The 20,020-nt window shown below is 55.9% G+C and overlaps 2 protein-coding genes across 2 annotated transcripts; one reads left to right on the top strand and one right to left on the bottom strand.

Annotated features, from left to right (window-relative positions):
* Positions 1-2,369: 2,369 nt before the first annotated feature.
* On the bottom strand, positions 2,370-10,972 carry MZF1 (myeloid zinc finger 1). Its single transcript, XM_030886212.1, is given in 9 exon segments — positions 2,370-2,521; positions 2,524-3,271; positions 3,274-3,466; positions 9,315-9,423; positions 10,001-10,166; positions 10,506-10,607; positions 10,609-10,751; positions 10,754-10,844; positions 10,847-10,972. Coding segments are annotated over 9 exon segments (1,830 nt in total).
* Positions 10,973-14,818: 3,846 nt separating this feature from the next.
* LOC101645370 (tigger transposable element-derived protein 1-like) lies at positions 14,819-19,505 on the top strand. The gene is made up of 2 exons (XM_004715755.2): positions 14,819-14,907; positions 17,531-19,505. The coding sequence occupies exon 2, from the start codon at positions 17,622-17,624 to the stop codon at positions 19,503-19,505; it is 1,884 nt and encodes a 627-aa protein (XP_004715812.1). The 5' UTR covers positions 14,819-14,907; positions 17,531-17,621.
* The last annotated feature ends 515 nt before the right edge of the window (positions 19,506-20,020 follow it).

Raw genomic sequence — 20,020 nt, 5'->3', positions numbered from 1 at the left:
CCCGTAGCCCGGCTCTGGCCTGGTCCGGCTTCCTCGGCAGCGCTCGGGTAGACTCGGCAGTGCTCGGGTGAACTCGGCGGAGCTCGGGCTGCGTTCGGCCCCGCCCCCACCGGGCCGCTTCCTCCTCCCCCTCGGCGACTCAGGTTTCCTCTGGCCCTGCTGCGGTGATAGTCTGGCCGCGCCACTCGCTTGCTTCTTTCGTGAGGGGGCTGCGCTTCGGCGTGGGAGGAGGCGGCGTCGGCGGTGGCCGTGTCTTGGAGGAAGTCTGGCTCCGGCGACAGCAGCGAGTTGGAAGTGGAGGTCGGCAACGGCCTCGGGCGCCCAGTCACTTCGAGTATTTCCGTCGCCTCCCCGATATTGCTCTTCCCGTTCGGCCTGCGCTCTGCGCCTGCGCCGCTACCGGCGCTGCGTCGGCCGAATCGCGTTGCTCTGAGATGGATTTGAGTTCGGGTTCTTTCGGCTGAACTCGGGCGTTTCCGTTTTGGAGGCTGTAGACGCGTACGGCTGTTCCGCAGACACTTATTACGGAGATATTCTTGGAATAGGATAGGAGGGGGTCCCCGCCATTTTTGAATGGGGCTTAGGGTTACTGCCTCGCGCCGTGAAACCACCCTTAGTTGTAGGTGTGGAGAGCTGCAGGTGGGGACGAGACAGTGGTCACTTACATTAGGAAGGTGATGGCGTGTAGGCCGGGGGTGGGGAGACCGGAGGTGCTGCCTAGAGTCCGTGGGGTCGAGCACCGCCAGGGTCCCATTACAAATCCAAAGATACCTTACTCGTGGACATTTTGGACCAGGGTCGACTAACGAATAAAACATGCATTGTGGCAGAGAGCGGATAAGCACTGAGATGGATGGCCAGCGGTGCTGGGGTGGGTGGGCTGGGAGGAGGCGTGGCTAGCCTTGCTCTGGCTTCTTAGGTGTGCTTGGAGCCCCTTACTCTCAGGGGTAGGGTCGGCGACGTGTAGGGCTCATTCTGTCCAATCACATCTCAGCATCCTTCAGAGGGCCGGGGTGAGACTGCAACCCTCCTGCAGTCACCGTGGCAATCATGGGTTTGCGGATTGAAAATCCGGTCCAGTGAGGGGTCCTAGTGGCTTGGAGGATTTGAGAGATGAGCCACACGGCTAGGTACCCCCGCCAAGGCACTTTGGCAGCTGTCATAGTGGTGACCAGTTTTAGCCAACCAGATCATCCTAGGGGATGTAGTCTGGGTGATTAAGGGGCCTGGGTGGCCTGGTGTGGTCAGGTGGTGATGCAAAGGACCCACATCTCCAAAGATCGACCCTGGTCCAGCTCTGATATCACAGGGGAGCCATCCCTACCCACACGATTCACCTCTGTTGCTGCTTAAAACCCTAGCCTGCTGACCAAAGTGATTCCCTGGCCTCAACTCAGGGAGCTGCCACCTCTTTGGACCTGCCCTATACCTGACTCTTCAGGATCCCTCGGTGACTGGTCGTCTGTCTGTCCTCAATGCTGAGCTCCAAACCTCTTTTTACTGCTCTAAAGGTCCCTTCCCCCAGTGCTCAGGACTGCAGAGGCTTTCCAAACCTCTTGCCCAGTGGTCACAGCCTCAGACCCAACTGGCTGCCTGTTAAACTCCTGCCTCCGTGCTCCACATCTGCCCTCCAGCAAGCAGCATAGGGATGGGGTGGGACAGCCCCCCAACTTCCTCCAGGCCAACAGCTCCTCATCAGGCCCTGAGCGCCTTAGGGGATGGAAAGGGAGGTCTCCAGCAATGCCTCTTCTTTTTGGCTAGTCTTCCCAGGGGCATCAATAGGTGTTGGGTTCTTCTACCTACCCCAAATCAGGTTCACCAGGGACCTTAGAGAGACCCACACCAGATCGCCTCAAGGATCTCACCTCAGGCCCCTGGGCCCTCACCCCCATAGTCTGCGCCCCATGAGAAGCTAAACACTTTGGTTCTTCCAGTCCCTGCTGTTCCCACCTCCACAACTTTCCTGTATCCGTTTCACTGACCAAGGACTTAGCTGGTCATTCCTGATAGGAAATCCCCAAGTGACAAGCCTTGCTGTGGCTTTATCTTGATTTGTCTCTGGCTGATGGTCACTGGACGGCAGTTCCTCAGCAGGCGCCCCCAAGCTGTGTCCACTCTGTAGGCCTTAGAGGCTGAGGCCTGGTGTCTGGGCACAGCTAGAGCTGGGCTGCCCTGCCACTACCCTCTCCACTCTGCTACCACTGACCGAGTGACCCAGCTTCTTCGGCTAGAATTGCAGGGCCGAGGTTTGTCAAATAGATGAGGGCCCGCGGGATGGAGAGGAAGGATGTCTGTGGTGGTGCAGCCTGGTCTTTGTTTGGCTTTATTGAGCATGCCCTGGGGCCGAAGCTCCCAGGAGGCCGAGGGGGTCATTCAGCCCTGTGCAGTTGCTGGTGCTGGATGAGCTTGGTGCTCTGGTAGAAACTGCGGCCACAGTCCTGGCAGGCAAAGGGTTTCTCGCCGGTGCGCGTGCGCTGGTGGCGCGGGAGCTTGAAGCACTGGCTGAAGCGCAGGCCACAAAGGGCTTCTCGCCGGTGTGCACGCGGAGGTGCTGCGTGAGCGTGACCTGATGGCGGAAGGCCTTGCCACACTTGGCACAGGCGTAGGGCAGCTCGCCCGTGTGGATGCGCCGGTGCTGCGCCAGGTTGTAGCCGTGACCGAAGCGCCGCTCACAGCTGTGCCCGCACTGGTAGTGCTGCAGCAGCGGGCAACGGCCGGAGTGCTCGCAGCACTCAGCGCACCTGAAGGACTTGGAGCCCGTGTGCACAGTCTGGTGCTCCAGCAGCGCCGCGCGCCGCGCAAAGCTTTCGCGGCACTCGCTGCAGGGGAAGGGGCTGTGTAGCTCGGGCACACCGCAGGGCGGCATGGGGGACACGGGGCTGGCAGCGCCGGGCCCAAGGGGGTTGCCATGGATGCGCTGGTGCTGCAGCAGGTAGGACCGTTGCTGGAGGAAGGGCTGTTTGCCTGTGTGCACGCGCAGGTGTTCCTCCAGGCGTGCGCTGCACATGAAGCCCTGGCCACAGTCTGCGCACACGAACTGCTGCCTCTCACTGTGCGTCACCTGGTGGCGCAGCAGGTGGAAGGCATGGCTGTATTCACTGCACACGAAGGGCCACTCGCCCGTGTGGATCTTTTGGTGGCGCAGCAGGTTGCGCTGGGTGAACACCTTGCCACATACGTCACAGCAGCCACCCTGCACTGCGCTCGGACGGCCTGGGCCTGGGCCTCTTGGGGCCCGCCAGAGGACAGTGACCCGCAGAGATGGTGGGGGCCTCCGAGACCCTAACGGGGGTCTTTGCTCTCGGGTTCCTTCACATCTCCCAGATCACGCGCAAGTTGCAGTGCATGTGAGAGGACACCTTTGCCCGTGGGTGACGGCATCCGGCCCCTGAGGCTGGCTACTCCAAAGTCCCCTGGGACGTGGAGGAGTGGGCCCTCAGGAACTCCGTCCACAGAGGTGCAAACCCTGCGAGACAAAGGGACCCGTCACGAGCTCCCGCACTGCAGAGTGCCTGCCTGCCGTACTTGGGGCTCAAAGTTCTCGTGAGACCCATCTTATTCTGGCAGGGCTGGCCAGTGTGAGGGCAGGGCCCCTCATGAGGATTGGGGTGCAGGCTATGTGGAAATCTTGGGCTGAGCTTTCTGGATCTGGGCTCCAGTGCACAAAATTCCTCTTTCCGGAACCGCCAAGGTGGGCCCTGCAGCTGTGGAGCTGGGTGGTGATGGTCTCTGCAAACGCAGGTGGGGTAAGGGCAACCAGGGGCCCCAAATGAGCCAGATTCGAGATGTGCACGGAGCACCTGGGGGACAGGGAAGTGGCAGGGATGGGAACTGGGAGTTGAGCAGCACTGAGTTGGAAGGTGAGTATGGTGGCACCTTGGTGTGTACACGCACCTGGAACCCTGGCGATTCTGCACAGAATGCAGGTTCTTTACAAGCACTCCAGCATTAGATCCTGGGTGAGGAGGAAGGCACAGAATTTTAAATAGCAGCAACCAAGAGTGGAGAGGGGCTGCCTGGGATGATGACAAGAAACCCACAAACTATGATGCCTCCTTGAAGGTACAGGCCTGTTTATGAGCCTTGGAGAGCATCGCTGCCCTCTTTTGCCCTTCACCTTTATCCTTTCTGGGAATCTGTGTCTGCCTCCGGGAGTGGACCCATGTGGACTACTGACCCTGTGAGTTGACCTCTGAGCTATCTACACCCTGCCATGTTTTCACCATATATCCACACAACTCTGCACCCACAGGCCCGTGATCTCCCTGCATTTACTTCACCTTTCTTCATCATCAGCCTTCAGCTACCTGAGTCTGAAGAGGACTCCAAATATATGGGCTTGAGTTGATCTGGCCTGGCTGGGATAATTTCTTGATATTAAGTTCATGATATAAAGTTCCTTCTTATATATAAGATATGTACATGATTAGTCTGAGATACTTGTAATGCCAGAGAGCAAGAAATATATCAGACCAATGGTCATATTTAAGTAACTTATGATTCAAAAGATGGGCACTACAGAAGGCAGAAGAATTGATGCTTTCGAAGTGTTGGCAAGGCAGATTGAATATATTATGGATGACTGTTGCCAGAAGAATGAGCAAATCAGTCTTATAAGAACGACCGCAATCATATTCCTTAGCGGGGAGGATGATAAAACTTCAGCTCACTTATTTTGGACCCTTCATCTGGATTCCAGGAAAGAATATTAGGTTTGAGAGAACACGTCAGCGAGGTATGTCGCCATGATCACTGCAACAATGGACTACATATCAAAGATTACGTAGACAGGGACGGGCTGGGTAAATAAATAAACAAATCACATATATATGCTACAGAGAGAGAGAGACTGTAATAACTGATTTGTATAAAAAAAAGTAAGCACGCATGATTGGTCTCTAAATATAAACATGAATTCAACAAAAAAGAAAGAGACCCACAGACTGACACAGAAGTCTGTTGCACCAAAGCCAATCACTTAAAGCATGGCAAGAGTGACCTCAAACAGTCCAAAGGGGAGTTCACTTGTTAGTGAAGAGCTCCGGCAGATCAGCAAGAAGGAACGACACATAACAAACGGCACAGGATGCGACCTGGAAAGAAAACCAAACCAACCTGAAGTCCTACAGAGGGGCTCAGCCCCTTCCCAGTAAGAAAGAGGTGCCCACCTGCCCTTGCAATCTGGGGAGTGTAAATGGAGGGGATGGGGTGTGGGTGTGGGGGTGTGTGACGTGGCAACATCCAAAATGGCCAGTGCCCTCTGCACTTTCACTCAGTGACTCCATTGAAAGGTTTTCCTATAACTGTTGTAGCCCCCTTTCCCCCCCACCTCCTGGGTACTGAATGACCTCAGAGCATCATCAAGAAGTAACCCAAAGGTGCACCCCAGGTAGAGCCCAAGCAGACAAACAATGGTGCAGACAAACTAGGGGGCACTCTGTCGCTGTGCAGAGGGGAGGGAGGGTGCTCACTGTTGTGTGCTGAAGTGTGCAGTCCTGACATGGGACATCAACATATGTGCTTGTTCCTTGACACGACACGACAAACAGGATTGTTCTGGAAGGGTGCATAAACTGGGACTGCTGGCTGTTGGGGAAGTGGGTGAATGGCTCAGACAGGAGGGCGTGTACTCCATGCGGTATGCCCCGTGCCTTCTGAATCTGCTAAAATGTTTGTCTCATGATGAAAACCTTGAAAGGTGTCTCTGTGTACGAGGTGGATGTTGGGGGGCAAAGGGAGCAATTGGGTGGCCCAGTGGGGAGTCCAAAGTTGCCAAGAGGAAACCACCTCGGTGGAAAGAACAACCTGGAGGGGAAATGGGGTAGCAGTGAAGGGTGGGAGGTAGTGCTGATAGTCGCCCTGGGAGGAAGACGATAGGCTGGGTTGTGAAGTTGGGGAGCAGCAGTGGGGGCTTTGCAGACCCTCAGTGACAGGAGTTGGCCCAGCCGTGAAGTTGGAGGCCGGGAAGAGAGGGGCTGGGTTAGCCCACTCTCAGGTTTGGCCACTTGCCTCTGGCTGGGAGGGCAAGGCAGCAGACAATTCATACCTGAGAAAAGGGAATTAACTGACCAGCCTGGTCAGGACCTGTGGCAGCACTGCCAGTGGGAGAATCAACACCAGGAGCCTGCAGCTCACAACCAAGCTGCAAAGGAGGCCCTGCAAGGAGCATCTGCCAAACGAGGCCATTAGGAGCGGACAAGTCCGGGTCTCTGGTAAGGATAGTCCCGAGTGACAAGTTCCATTCCCTAGCCTGGGGTTGTCAAGTGTGTGTCCGAGTATATAGTGTACTTCGCTATACATAAAACAGTGAAGATACAAAGAATGAAAAACATGTTTTAGAGCTGACTATGGTAACAAGCACACAACTCTCTTTGGTACACTTAAAACATTGAGTTGTACGGTGCTTGAATGATATGTCAACACTTGAAAAAAATTCAAGAAACACTTGCTGATACATTCTTCAACTCTTTTTAACACATTAATGATAACATTTTGCTGCATTACTGTGGTAGGTTCCTTGAACTTAGTATAAGGTGACCAGATTTTAACATTGGTAAAGCGGGACACCATTGATAAAACTCATATCCTGGTGAAATAGCCACATGGCAGCCGAAAACCGTCTACCCTAACTTGTCGGGCATTCTTTCCAAAAATCGGGACTTTTTAAAAACGCCGCAAGACAAATTGTTAAAAATCAGGACTGTCCCGCCAAAAGTGGGACATCTGGTCACCTTAATAGGCTTTACAGGGATTTGGTGTTTAAGCCTAGGTTGAATGCAAGCCCCACGCCTGTAACCTGGGGACCGCCTATACTGAAGAACAGAGCAAGTGGGAACCTGTAACAACAGCATCTGGCTAACTTCCTATGAAATGTTCCATCTTGAAACCTCAGGAAAAACTGTAACAGAGCTTTTTATTTTCCTTTTCTTCAATCTTAAAATACACAAAAGTAGGGGAAAGAACAGAAGAAGCCGCCCTGGGATTTTCTGCTCTGGAAGGGGATGGGCCCAAGGTAACTGGTTTAACAGATCTGCTTGAAATCAATACCAAGCCAGCAGCAGGGAAAACTGGGAAAGACAGCCAACCTCTTTATCCCAAGAACCCTCTAAAAACTCAGGGGAGGGTGGGATCAGGCACTCTGGTCATGTGGGTGAAGGAGCAAATAGAACTGGGAGGAAGCTGGGTGGGGCTGCTGCCCCCTTAGAGGGCTTGGCTTACTGCCTGCACAGTAGGACTGGCTTTGGGGGCGCACACCTGTGCTTTTTCCATCCTAACAGAGGCCGGGCTGGTGGTGAGAGGCCAGGCCCAGAAGCTCGGGGTGATTGATTGTCAGGTACACTGGGTGCTGCTGCCAGTCTTGGTTCCTAGGATGCCAGCAGAAGGGTGTAGACACCTTCTGGGAGAGCCTAGACCAACCCAGAGCCAGGAACTGAAGCTACAATGTGAGGTGGTTTTCCCCAAACACTTAAGTCAGTCCACTTTGTCCTTTGGTAGTGCCCACTCACATGCCAGCATCCGTCATGTTCTCACAGTGGGCCCCCTCACCCTGCCACCCCTGCTTTGTCATCACAGTGACAACCCCCTCACCCATCTGCTCAGGGTGGCACCAGGTTTGGGGGCTCTTTCTCTCAGAAGCAGGCAGAGGGCAGGTGCAGCGAGCACACTGGGCAACGAATGGAAAAGCAAAGAACGATGACCCTCGAGAAAGGGCCAAGACAGAAAGCTACTAGACACGTGGCAGGCCCTTGACAATGAGGCGCAGCAGAAATGACAACCCTCCCAGCAGGCCTGGAAGAAAGGACAGAGAGAATGTCCTGAAAAGCAGAGAAAGACGATGGGAAGGAAAGGACACGAGAGGACCCCGTACTGAGACCCAGCAGGCAGCCACGCAACAGCAAGTCTTTCCCGGAAAAGAAAATCTAGCAACAGATGGAAAGGAATCAGATACTGTGAGAGGCTGTGGTGATTATATAATCTGTTGTCAATTTGAGACTGAAGAGTGAAGGGGTGGAGTTTAGCCTGTCAATCAGGTTGCAGCTTGATAACTGATAACCTCTTTCGGAGGCACTGAGGAGATAAATAAATAGCTCATTGGAGGCGGGACACAGGCTCACTCCCTGCAAGACATTCCTTCTGACAAGACACAAGGAGCTATGCTAGAGCCCTGGGAGCTGGAGGAGCCACGTGGAGGCCCCTGCCAGCTCTGAGATGCTTCTACTATCACTGGATCCACAAGACTTTCCACCCACTGGCCTGTGATCTTCCTGGACTCGGTGTCATTGCATGTGTCGTGTGAGTCTGAAGAGGACCTTATAGATTGGTATTGCACATATGGGCTAAAATCAGACTTATGGGCTTGATCTAGACTGGGCTGGGATGTTTTCTCAATACTCAATTGCTCTTATACATAAAGCTCTTTCTTATACACATATCAGTGTTTCTGGATTTGTTTCTCTAGTGAACCCAGACTAACACTGAGGCAAATGCCCAGAATCGACAGGTGTGACTTTCCAATGGAACATGCTCACCAGCAAAGGTGACACATGTTTGGGATAGGATTGATCGGAATCACTTTCTCCAGCAAAACTGCCAATGTAGTGAGGTTGGACCCATGTGCTTCAGAGTCTGTACTTTTGAGCTGTGTCTGAGTCAGCCAGCCAAGGAGGAGGCCCACTGACCCTGTTTCTCCAGTGCTCTTTGTCCAAGTGACATCGTCCTCTTCCTGTGCCAAGGGTGCACCTACCTGCCTGCTTTGTCAACTAACTTGCTCTATCCTTAGCTAATTCTGACCCCACCCCACCCCCTCCACTAATCGGATCTGCCCTTGCTCACTTCCATCCCACCACTCCCCCAATCAACAGCATGCAAGTCTAGAGCCTGAGGGTCATACGGGGTTCCTAGGGTAGGGAGAGACCATGGCCTTAGGGAACAGTCTTGGCTCTTGGTGAGGGAATGGGGATGTTTGCCCTAAAAAAGTAGTGGAGGGACTGTGGGGTCAGTGGGCTTTGAGCACAGGAAATGCTGGAGTGGCCTGGGTGCTGTAGAGGATGTTCAGGTCAGGAGGGGATGTGGAAGGCTCGGGGTGCTCACTGTCCCTGCCCTCACCGTGCCCCATTGTACTCACCCATGGGGAAAACAGCTGGAGCCTCTTCCTGCCACAGGGCCTCTGGGTGTTTTCTCCACAAGGCTCCCTCAGGCCTAGCCTCACTCCTGGGGGATGCCTGCTGTGTGTTGTCCTGCAGCACTGACACCACCAGATGAGAGCTCGCTCATTCCTGCAGGCTGAGTTGGCTCAAGGGAGGGCCTGAAGCCACCTTCCAGGGCATGGCTGGGCTTGGGAGCTCACCTGGGCTTCCTCAGGCAAGAGGGCAGGCAGGGCCTCGGGGGTGACATTGCTGGGCTGAGGCTCCAGGAGTGTGGAGGCTGAGGAAGGAGACAGGGTCAGAGAGACCAAGGGCATCCTTGAGCCCCAGCCCTTCTGATGTGGGGGCTATGGGGAGACAGACTACTGTGTGCACGAATGTCCTGCCCAGGGAGAGGGCTGAGGGTTTCCCCGAGAGGGAATCCAAGCCTGGCGTGGGGAGTGGGGAGGGCACCGTAGGTGGAGCTGCGGTAGGACTGGGGTGGGGGATGGCCAAGGGAAGTGGGGTGAGGGGAGCAGCACAGCATTCATTGCAGAATACTGGGGAGTTGGCAGGGAGGGTGAGTGCTCCCCGACACTGGCAGTATCCACATTCCTGTCTGAACCGTGCTCCTTCCTCAAGGATATCTGGCAGAGTGGGCCTCCTGTGAGCCTTCCTGGCTCAGGGACAATCCTGGCAGCCTGCCCCATGCTAAGAGTGGAGAGCCATGACCAAGTGCTGTGCCTATGTGGGGCCTGCTATGGTGGCTGTTGGGTTGCCAGCACATGGACATTGCTGGGGTTGTGGGGACCTGGCCCCACTCTAGCCCAGCCAGCCAGGCCCTGACACCCAAGTCTTGTCTTGGGCCCTGCTCTCACATAGGTCCTCTGTGACCTCGGGCTCCTCTATCACACTAAGTCCCAGTGGCAATTCTTGAGTGGCCCTCGGGGGCGTTGCCGGGCTGGGTTCTGGTGCCCGGGGCTGGAAGCCGGAGTGCCCAATCTTTTCAGTGAGCACCTCCTGGCCCTGCACCTGGACTGGGATCTGGGGAGGTGCTGGCATTAGTTGGTCCAGGCAGGGTGCTCATGGGTGCTGGCCCCTGTAGGACACCCAGGACTAGACCTGGAAAAGGCCTGCTAACAAGGCCCTCGTGAACCCAGCTGCCTCAGAGCTGGAGCAGGAAACTCAGGAAGAACCTGCAGGGCTTCCCCTGAGCCTTAGCTGTTGTGCAGTTCCAAATGCCTCTCACCACAGCCCCAGGTCTCCAGGTCACCCAGCCCCACATTGTTGGGGTCCCCTGGAGGCATGCACCTGTCCAAGCACAGTGCCTCTACTGGACATGGTTCCTGTGCCTGAGACCCCCATCCAGGGATGAAGACTCACCCATGGGCCACCCTGCTCCCAGTGCAGTTCTTCTACCAGGGCTGCAGCTGCCTCTGGACTGCTGGGCCGCTGTCCCCATACTCCGGCCTGGATCTCGGGGGGTCAGGGTGCCCAGGAACTGCTCCAGCACCAACAACTCCAGCATCTGTTCCTTGGAGTGCACCTTGGGCCGCAGCCACTGCTGGCACAGCTCCCACAGCCGGACCAGGGCCTCATAGGGCCTGGACACCTCCTGGTAGTGGAAACGTGGAAGCACAGGCAGGCAGTCTCAGAGCCAGGGTCCCCTGGAGCAGCCTCCTCCAGCTTCACTGTGACTGGCCCTTCATCCTCCAGAGGTATGGGGCCCGGCCCGGGGACTCCATCGAGGCAGACCTCATCAGGAGGACAGGGAGGGGTGTCTGAGGCCAGTGTCTGTCCCTGGCGGAGGAATGGGATGAGGGCCCTGGGATAAGGACAGACAGCAGCATGTTTACTGAGTGCCTATTGTGTGCCCAACTGTGATTCTCAGATGTGAAAAGCAGACCAGGACACTGAAGCAGAGAGGACGGTCCTGGGTCAGGCAGCCCTGGACACATGCGAACTACCCTCATCTTCTGCTGTGGCTGTGAAAACCTCCTGCAGCTTTCTGCTCCAAGCACAAGCTGTTTCTCAGGCCTGAAAACATCTCCTCTCACCCCTATATTCTGTCCTTGCTCTACATGTGCCACCTCATTCCTGGCCTGCAGCCCTCACACAGTGATGGGTGGCACCTACACCCAGGATCACCTGGTAACCCCTGCTGCCTGCCCATTAATTTGATGTCCACTGGCCCAAACAGAGTCCCTCAGATCTGGCTTGGCTTCTCCTGGTCTCACCATTCCTCCCTCTTCCAGCCTAACCCCACAGGGCAGCCCTCTTCCACCTGTGTGAAGACCCCCATGTGCCCTTAGCTCCATCCTGAGCCCAATTTATCACCCACATCATGCACCCTTATCTCCTGCATGGCATGCCAGTGCTCATCTCCAGGACCACCATGACTCCAGGGGCCAGGTCCATGCAGAGAGAGAGAGAATATATTTCCAACCAAGGCATATATACACTGGTGGGGTGGGGGTCATGTAAGCCCCCCTAATTACAGGTAACCCCATAGATAACCATGTGGGCTGTACCCTTACTCTAAAGGTCCCGGAGTACACTGGAGGAGTAACCTAACACCAGTGCTGGGGGCAGGTAAGAAGGAGTGGCTGTCTTCAGAGCCTAGAGAACAATAGCACATGTCTGCCCCTATAGTTAAAGCTGCCGGCTACATACCGTGTTTCCCTGAAAGTAAGACATCCCCCCAAATAAGACCTACTTACAGTTTTGCCTCTCACTGAAATAAAAGGCATCCCCCGAAAATAAGGCCCTCCCTGCCTCCCCAAGCTACTGTAACTGTGGACTCTGGACTGTAGCGGTGGGGCGCCACCACACAGCTCACTGTTGGCCACAGAGCAGCTGGAGCAGACAGGAAGTGCGAGGTCTCTTTTAATAAAACAATAAACAATAAATGTGTACCGTATTCTTCTTCATGGAAAAATAAGACATCCCTTGAAAATAAGACCTATCGCATCTTTGGGAGCAAAAATTAATGTAAGACACTGTTTTATTTTCGGGGAAACAGGGTAGCAATCAGCCAAGTTCTTGTAAGAAGTAACTTTAAGGTAGCACTATTATGGGAGGACACACTGGGGAAAAATATTAATTATGAGAATGTGATTGAGACGCACCTCCCACGTCACAAGGTGAAGGCCTCCCTCCATCCCAGAAACCCAGCCTGCCAGGCGTCTTAATATGAGAATAAAGGATTCATCCGTAAACACTCTCTTCCCGTTCTCTGCTCCCCACAATGGGTCTAAGAGCAACAGGAAGGCGAAGAGGAGCAAGTCTGCAATGTTGAGAAAGCACTGGACCCTGAGCCCTCTGTCACCATTTGTTTTGTGGCTCTGACAGATCCCTTATTCCCTTATACGGATGACCCTCTCACGCACTGACACTCTCACGCACTGACACTCCTGCATCTGGGGAGAAGGGCTTTGTGGAAGAATGTTTATTAAAGAGGTGACTCCTCAGAGGGCACCTCATCGGTGGAATCAATTCCGATGGCCACCTGACCACCTAGGTCAAATCTCCACTCCTCGCGACCCCAGGCAACCTGAAAGAAACCCACGGAGAAAGTTGGGTCACCTCCCCGCCAGCCGGACTTTGCGGAGAACGCAGGACTACACTTCCCAGCAGGCCTGGCGGGTAACTTCCGCTATAGGTCCGGACAGCGTCTAAACCGGTCTGGGCGCGTAGAAACTCGTGGTGATTGACAGCTGTCGCGCGACTACGTCGGGACCTTCTGCCCCGAAAGTTCAGGTCTCTATCCCGTCCTTCCGGTCCCGCCGAGCAGCTGGAATCCCGGAGTCGAGCCTCCGCCCAGGCCCCTCCCCGAATCTTCCCGGTTGCGAGGTCTCGCCCTCCGCGGGCAGCTCCGTGTCCCTGAGCGTGCGCACTCGCCGGGCTTCCCTCCTAGTGCGGACTACGTTTCCCTGAAGGCTCCACGCGTCAGCCCCTCCTCTACCCTCGCTTCCGCCCCTGCCCAGCCCCCAAGGTAGCGGTGGTCATAACGACCAGGTCGCGTCCCGAGCCGCCTCTTCCCGCCTCCGACCCAGGCGTCCGGCCTTCGCCTACGCGCGGCCAGCTTCTCAGTCCAGCAGCACCGCCTTCCCGACCGCGCATGCCTCTCATCGCGGCTCCTTCATCTCTAAGGGTTTTCGGGGATTAGCAGGGCGCTGCACCAATCAGTACTCTGGCCAGAGTGCCGTTAAACCTGCCCGTCTCCTAGGTCTCCATGGTAACCTGCCAGGTTACCCGCAGGGAGGGGGCGCCTTCTCTGGAGGGCTCGGGGCAGTGTTTTGTGGGAGGTGTAGTCCGTGCTGCCCTCAGGGTTGGCGTCTGAGGTTCCGGTATGTTTTCAGGAGGCGTCTTCAGGGGACGGGGGCGGGCCGTCTGGCCTGGTACTGTCGGCTTGAGAGTGCTGGAGGAGAGGGGAAAGAGAGCCGCAGAGACAGTGTGGCATAGACAGACGTGAAGAGACCAGAACCACAAGGCACAGTCAGAGGCCAAGAGTTAGCTGGGGCTGAGACTCTGGACTGGAAGACAGTGATGAGAGACATTGACTAGAGCAGCGGCTGCCTGGGGGCAAGGAGAGACAAGAGCGCCAACGTTGGTGAGGGAGAGACAGTGAAAAGAAGTGATTTAGAAACAGAGTCAGAGACATAGGGACAGCGATCTGGGTCGAAGAGAAAGAGGACGAAAGACAGTTTTCAGAGTTGGGGATGGGAAGGCAGATGTGTCAGAAGAGCGAGATCAAGGTAGATGCGAAAGGGATGCAGAAGAGAGGACACCCCAGTGGGAGAGAGGGAGGATGTCGCCACAGAGGAGGTGCACGAGGCTCAACAAGGTTCCAGGGGGCAGGCAAGAGAGAGGGGCAAAATTAGAGCGTTGGAGAGATGGACAGTCAGAGGAACACTTATTAGGAAAACGAATCCAAAATGTGAGTGTAAGGTGGTGCTAGGGTGGGGGAGTTAGTGGGACCTCTTACTGAGTTTCCTGGTACTGCCCATCAAGCTGCCTCAGTTCATCCAACTCTGCCAGCAAAGCAGCTCTCTTTAAAATATGCCACTTTTGGCAAGAGTTCAGTTACTGCGAATTAGATGGTAATGTGTAAAATGTTGCAAGTTGCAAACGCTTTTTTTTTTTTGTCTTGTAGAAAAGAGAACCCCCAAAGCTTATGTTGTTATCACTTGTAGGCACAGCTTTGTGCCTCACTTTGCATTTCTTAATGTTCTTTTATTATTTCACTTTCTGGTTTCTTCTCTACCTTCTTGCTGAGGCCACCTAAATGATTTTGTTGGTTCCCTCAGTGAGGTAAATAAAATCTTCGACCCATGCACGCAGTGTGCAAAAAGCTGCGGATATGTATGAGAGTCAGGTCTTCAATTTTTGTGAATATTATACTTCACATTCTGAAGAGAATTAGTTTGGTAAGACAAGACAAGGGAAGGAGGCAGGGAGGATGATGGAAAGTAGACGGAAAGAAAAGTAGCCCAGGTCAGAAGCAGCCAAGGGCGCGCTCCCCCGCTCCCCCCCCGCCGACGCTGTGCGTATCGGAAACGCAGTTGAACTACATTTCCCAAAAGCCTTCGGGAGTGTCGCCGGGGGCGGGCTCAAAGCGGCCTGCAGCAGTCCCGGCCGTCGCCTGGCAACCGTGTCCTGCCCTCCTCCGGCCCCGCCAAGATGGAAGCTGGGCTCGGCCGCCCCCGGGTAGTGGGACCTTGAGCGGGAGATGGAGAAGGGTCGCTGTTCCGAGGAGACAGGCAGCCCATATTGCCGCCCGGAGGTGAGGGCCAGCGGTCGTGCGGGAGTCCCAGTTCCGGAGACGGGGGGCTACGGCGCGGTCACGTTCAGCTTTTGGAGGAGGAGGGGAACGGGAGTACGGCCGCTGGATGCGTAGCCTGTGACACGTGTAGGTGGACCAATTGGAGCGTTGTGGGGGGCCCCACGACTGGCTGGGAAATGTAGTCACGCGAGCCTTCCCAGTCTGTCTTGCAGGATGTGCGGACTGTATACCCGTCTTTCCTGGGTGCTAGGGCTTCCCCGCCCACGACCCTGAGACGGGGGTGTGCCGCTCCTTTCTGGCTCTGCTGTCCCCTCGCGGGCCTTTTCCGTCTCTGGACGGGTGCGCGTTTTCCGACCGTCCTGCCGATGCCTGGAAATGTAGTCTTTCGGGGGCGAATCCCGTTTTCCAACCAGACTTTTGGCGGCGAGACTTGCCAGGTGGCGGGCTTGGGGGCTACCTCTCCAGAGTGGGTAGATGGGTGAGAGAGATAATGAGTGAATTAACCTTAATTGTGGGCGTGTAGGTGTAAGCGTGGGTGGGAGAGGGTATGCAAATGCTCTGAACACGGGTCTGGAGGGTCTGACTCCCGGCAGTTTACCCCACGGCCACCTGACTTTCCCTGCCCCCCACCCCCGTGGTTGATGGCCCTGCGGGCTGCTCTGTGCTGTGCTGATCGGTCTTGTTCAAACCGGGTGAGTCCTGGGTCCCCGAAGGTTCCTGTCCCAGAGCCGTCGCATGTGTTTGTGCCTTTCACAAGCACTCTTGTGAAGTTCTGCTTCCTTGATCAGGTGCTACATCTACATAGTTCAAAGTACAAAAGAGACAGAAGGCTGCCTCCCACTGCTGTGCTTCCTTTGAGAATTATTCAGCAAGTGGGTCCTTCTACGGGCCAGCCTCTGCTACACAGTGGGCTCAGTGGACACAGCTCCTGGCCTCAGGCAGCATGTGATAGGCAGCAAGATACACGCGTGGGGGTGGGGCTGACCATGACATATTTGAGCAGAGACTTGCAGGAGGTGAAGTAAAATGCCAGTGCAGATATTCAAGAAGAGCTCAGGGTTGAGGGTAGACTTCTGGGATTGTGAGGACCTAGGCTTTTACTCCTCGGCAGCAGAGGGGAGGACTTGGGTTTTACTGAATCAGCTCTATCGCTAGTGACGTAGTGGGCTATGAGTTGGGCTGCTAATCCCCAAAGTGAACAGTTTAAAACCACCAGCTGATTTGTGGGAGAAAAGAAAAGATGAGGCTTTCTACTCCCTTCAAGGCTTGAGTCTTGGAAACCCACAGAGACAGTTCTACCCCGTCCTGTAGGGGTGGCACTAAGGTAGTTCTCATCTGTACTAGCTTTTTAACAAATCCCCACCAGTTTTGTGGCATGAGACAACACAAATGAGTTATTTCACAGTTCTGGAGGTCAGAAGGCCAAAATGGATCTTAGCCAAAGCAAACTTGTTGCTAATGGAGTTGATTCTGACACATAGTACCCTATATGTGGTTTCTGAGGCTATAAATCTTTGTGGAAGCTGAAAGCGTCATCTTTTCTTCTGCAGAGTGGTTTGTGGGTTTGAAGTGTTGACTTCGCTGTTAGCACCACCGTGAAAATGCATTTATAGGCCTAAAATCAAAGTGTGAGCTGGGCTGGTCCCATCTAGAGGTTCTAGGAGAGGATCTAATCCCTTGTCTTTTCCAGCTCCTGCAGGTCATCTTAAGTGACTCCTGGACCCATTTCTCCATCTCCAAGGCCAGTGCTGGCCGGTTGGCTTTGTTCATGATACATTTTTCTAATTCTTATTTTTCTGGTTCTGCCTCCCTATTGCTTTTGAGGCACCAGGCCCACATGGGTAGGCCACGACCATTCTCCTATCCCCAGTGTCCTGATGAGCAGCTTTCGTTTCATCATCAACCTTACTCCCCGTTGCCTTTGAAGGTGACATAGTTGTGGGTTCTGTGGACATCTTTGCTGATCACAGATCTGTTCCATCAATCACATGGTTCTGCCAACCACATTGTTTTATTCACGGCTCTCAGAAGTGGCTGTCTCTAGCCTGTAGCAGACATTCCACCAAGGATGAATGTGTACTGTGAGACAAAGATGCTTTGGAACACTTGACTTTGTGTAAAGAATCATCTTTTGGATTCAGAGAAGCCCAGGTGTTGGGGCACCAGGGTCTCATAGCGTCTTCTCAAGAACTTAACATCACCACCTTGCAAAGTTCTTTCACGGGACATTCACAAAGCAGCATTCACAGGCTCAGGACATTCAGTGGCCCCTTGGATACCATTGGTTAGCCTGTCATACTGCCTGCTAGCCCCAAGCCAGGAGCATATAGATGGGTGGCTCCTCTGCTTACCAGGATCTGGGAAATGGATCAGGGTCTTCTGATGCTTGGTTTTCGTGTGTGGCTGGGCGATGGCCCAGTAGTTATGTTACTGGGGCCACAGGATCAAGCGCCCTAGCAGGTTCTCCTGGTCTCCTCAGCCCAAACTGAGGAGCGTACATTTTGAGTCCCGAGGGAGGTTGGGCAGTAAGCCTGCAGTGGCAGAGGGGGCGGAGCAGGGTATGGCCCTGGGTGGAGGTTGGCAGTGCTGGGGGCAGCAATGCCTGTGTGTTCCCTCCTTACAGGCACAGGCAGGTGTGACCGGAGAGGGCCAGCAGCTGCGTGGACGGGCAGGAGGTAGGAGGCCCACTGAAGTGCCTGGCTCTGGGAGGTGGGATGAAGACAGCCACCCCACAGGCAGCCCCCCGCCTGCAGGTGCGGGGGAAGGCCCCTGTGGGCAGGATTGGCATCCGGCGCAGCACCAAGCGGGACCGGAAGTCCATCACTTTGCATGTGAAGCTGGAGGTGCTGCGGAGGTTTGAGGAAGGCGAGAAGCTGACACATATCGCCAGGGCACTGGGGCTGGCCACGTCCACCGTGGCCTCCATCCGCGTCAATAAGGAGAAGATCCGGGCTAACTCCCAGGCTGCCACGCCACTCAGCGCCACTCAGCTGACCCGCTGTCGGAGTGTGGTGATGGGCCACATGGAGCGGCTGCTGAGCCTGTGGATCGAGGAGCAGAAGCGACAGAACCTGCCCGTGAGCACACAGCTCATCCAGGACAAGGCGCGCCGGCTCTTCGCAGAGCTGCAGCGCCAGCAGGGAGAGGGCGCCCAGGCCGAGACCTTTGGAGCCAGCAATGGCTGGTTTGCGCGCTTCAAGGCACGCCACAACGTGCTGCTGACGGATGAGCCGGCCGTGGCCGATGCCCAGGCTGCCGCCCGCTATCCCACAGTGCTGCGAGCCATCCTGGAGGAGGGCTGCTACTTGCCACAGCAGGTCTTCAACGTCGACGAGACAGGCCTCTTCTGGAAGAGGCTGCCTGAGCGGACGCTGCTGGCGCTGGAGCGGGCAGCTGGGCCGGGACCCAAGGCATCCAAGGATCACCTGACCCTGCTCCTCGGTGGCAACGCGGCTGGCGACTTCAAGTTGAAGCCCTTGCTGGTGTACCCCTCGGAGAACCCACGGGCCCTCAAGGGCTGCCCCAAGGCCAGTCTGCCGGTGGTCTGGCGCTCCAACCGCAATGACTGGCTGACGCCCAGCATCTTCCAGGAGTGGTTTACTGGCTGCTTCTGCCCAGCTGTGGAGAGCTACTGCACCCGCCATGGCCTCCCGAACCGTGCCCTACTGCTCCTGGACAGTGCACCCTGCCACCCTGCCCACTTGGACGGCCTCTCGGCCCAGGTGCGAGTTGAGTTCCTACCCAAGAACACCTCGGCCCTGATCCAGCCCATGAACCAGGGCGTCATCGCCGCCTTCAAGGCCCATTACCTGCGGCGCACACTCAGCCAGCTGGTGCAGGAGACGGCTGGGGAAGACCGGCCCTCTGTGCACGAGTTCTGGCGCAGCTACACTGTCATAACCGCGGTAGACAACATCGCCGAGGCCTGGGCAGAGCTCCGGCCGGCTGTGATGAATGGTGCTTGGCGGAAGCTGTGGCCCGAGTGTGTGCCCATCGGTGCCCCTGAGCCAGACACAGTGCCCCAGCTCCGCCGCAGCATTGTGGCACTGGCCAGCCATGTGGGCCTTGGGGACTTGGCTGAGACTGACGTGGCCTGCCTGCTGCAGGCCCATGGCGAACCCCTGCCCCACACCAGCCCCCAGGAAGCACAGGGTGGGAAGGCTGGCTGCGCTGGGCCAATGTGGGAGGAAGGGAAAGGCTTGGGGTCCCAGAGCCCAGCGCAGGAGCTCACCAGGGTCAGGGAGCCTGGGAGAACTGAGGAGGTGGCTGTGGGCAGGCTGAGCCCTGAGTACATGGCCCAGGCCCTGTCCCACTTTGCCACTGGTCTGCAGGTCCTGGTAGACAATGATCCCAACCGGGAACGCAGCCTACGGGTGTGTCGGGCCGTCCACAGCGCCCTCGCCCATCTGCGGGAGCTGCATCGGGACAGAAGGCCGCAGGCTCTGATAGTCTCTGCGGCTGGGGAGGCGCCTGGAGGCCCTCAGGAAGGGTCTGTGGAAGACTGTCGGGCAGCAGAGGCCACAGGCCCAGGAAGACACAGCAGGGCTGCTGCGCTGGTTCTCTCTGTGGATCCCACGTCAGGAGCAGACCTTACATGAGCTCTGCCGCCTCTGCCTCCCCACCCGTGGCTTTCACAGCTCATGCCGCATGGTCTTCCTGCAGCCATTCACAGTGTCGTTGATGGGGGTGGGGGGCGACCGATGGGAGAATGGTTCTTCCTGTTTGGTGGGTGAGCTGTGAAGTCCGTGAGTGCCCACTGTGACAGACACACAGCCCCGCAGGTAACAGTTGTCCAGCACAGCCCACCAGGGCAGCCTCTCTGGTGACAGTGAAGGGGCTAAAGGCTGAGGGATGAACCACTGCTCCATCGAGGGCCTTTCCAGCTGATGTTCCAAGGTCCCTGCACTTGGCACCTCCCTGCTCACTTCCCATGCCCTTTTCCCTAACTGTTTTGGTCTTTTGCCTGGCCAAGGGTTCTGGTGTCCTCCTCGTGCTTGAGTCCTGTTGGCCCTTGTCCTTACCCCATTGTGGTCTTTGGCACCAGGTAATGCTTGTTGGTTTGGAGATGTGTTCTCCAAGGCTCCCTGTAGCCACTGCAGTTAGCCTTCTGCGA

This window comes from Echinops telfairi, unplaced genomic scaffold (assembly GCF_000313985.2).
Source record: "Echinops telfairi isolate 266 unplaced genomic scaffold, ASM31398v2 ScPeMD7_655;HRSCAF=1070, whole genome shotgun sequence".
Lineage (NCBI taxonomy): Eukaryota > Metazoa > Chordata > Mammalia > Afrosoricida > Tenrecidae > Echinops > Echinops telfairi.
This window is presented reverse-complemented; position numbering and strand designations above follow the sequence as displayed.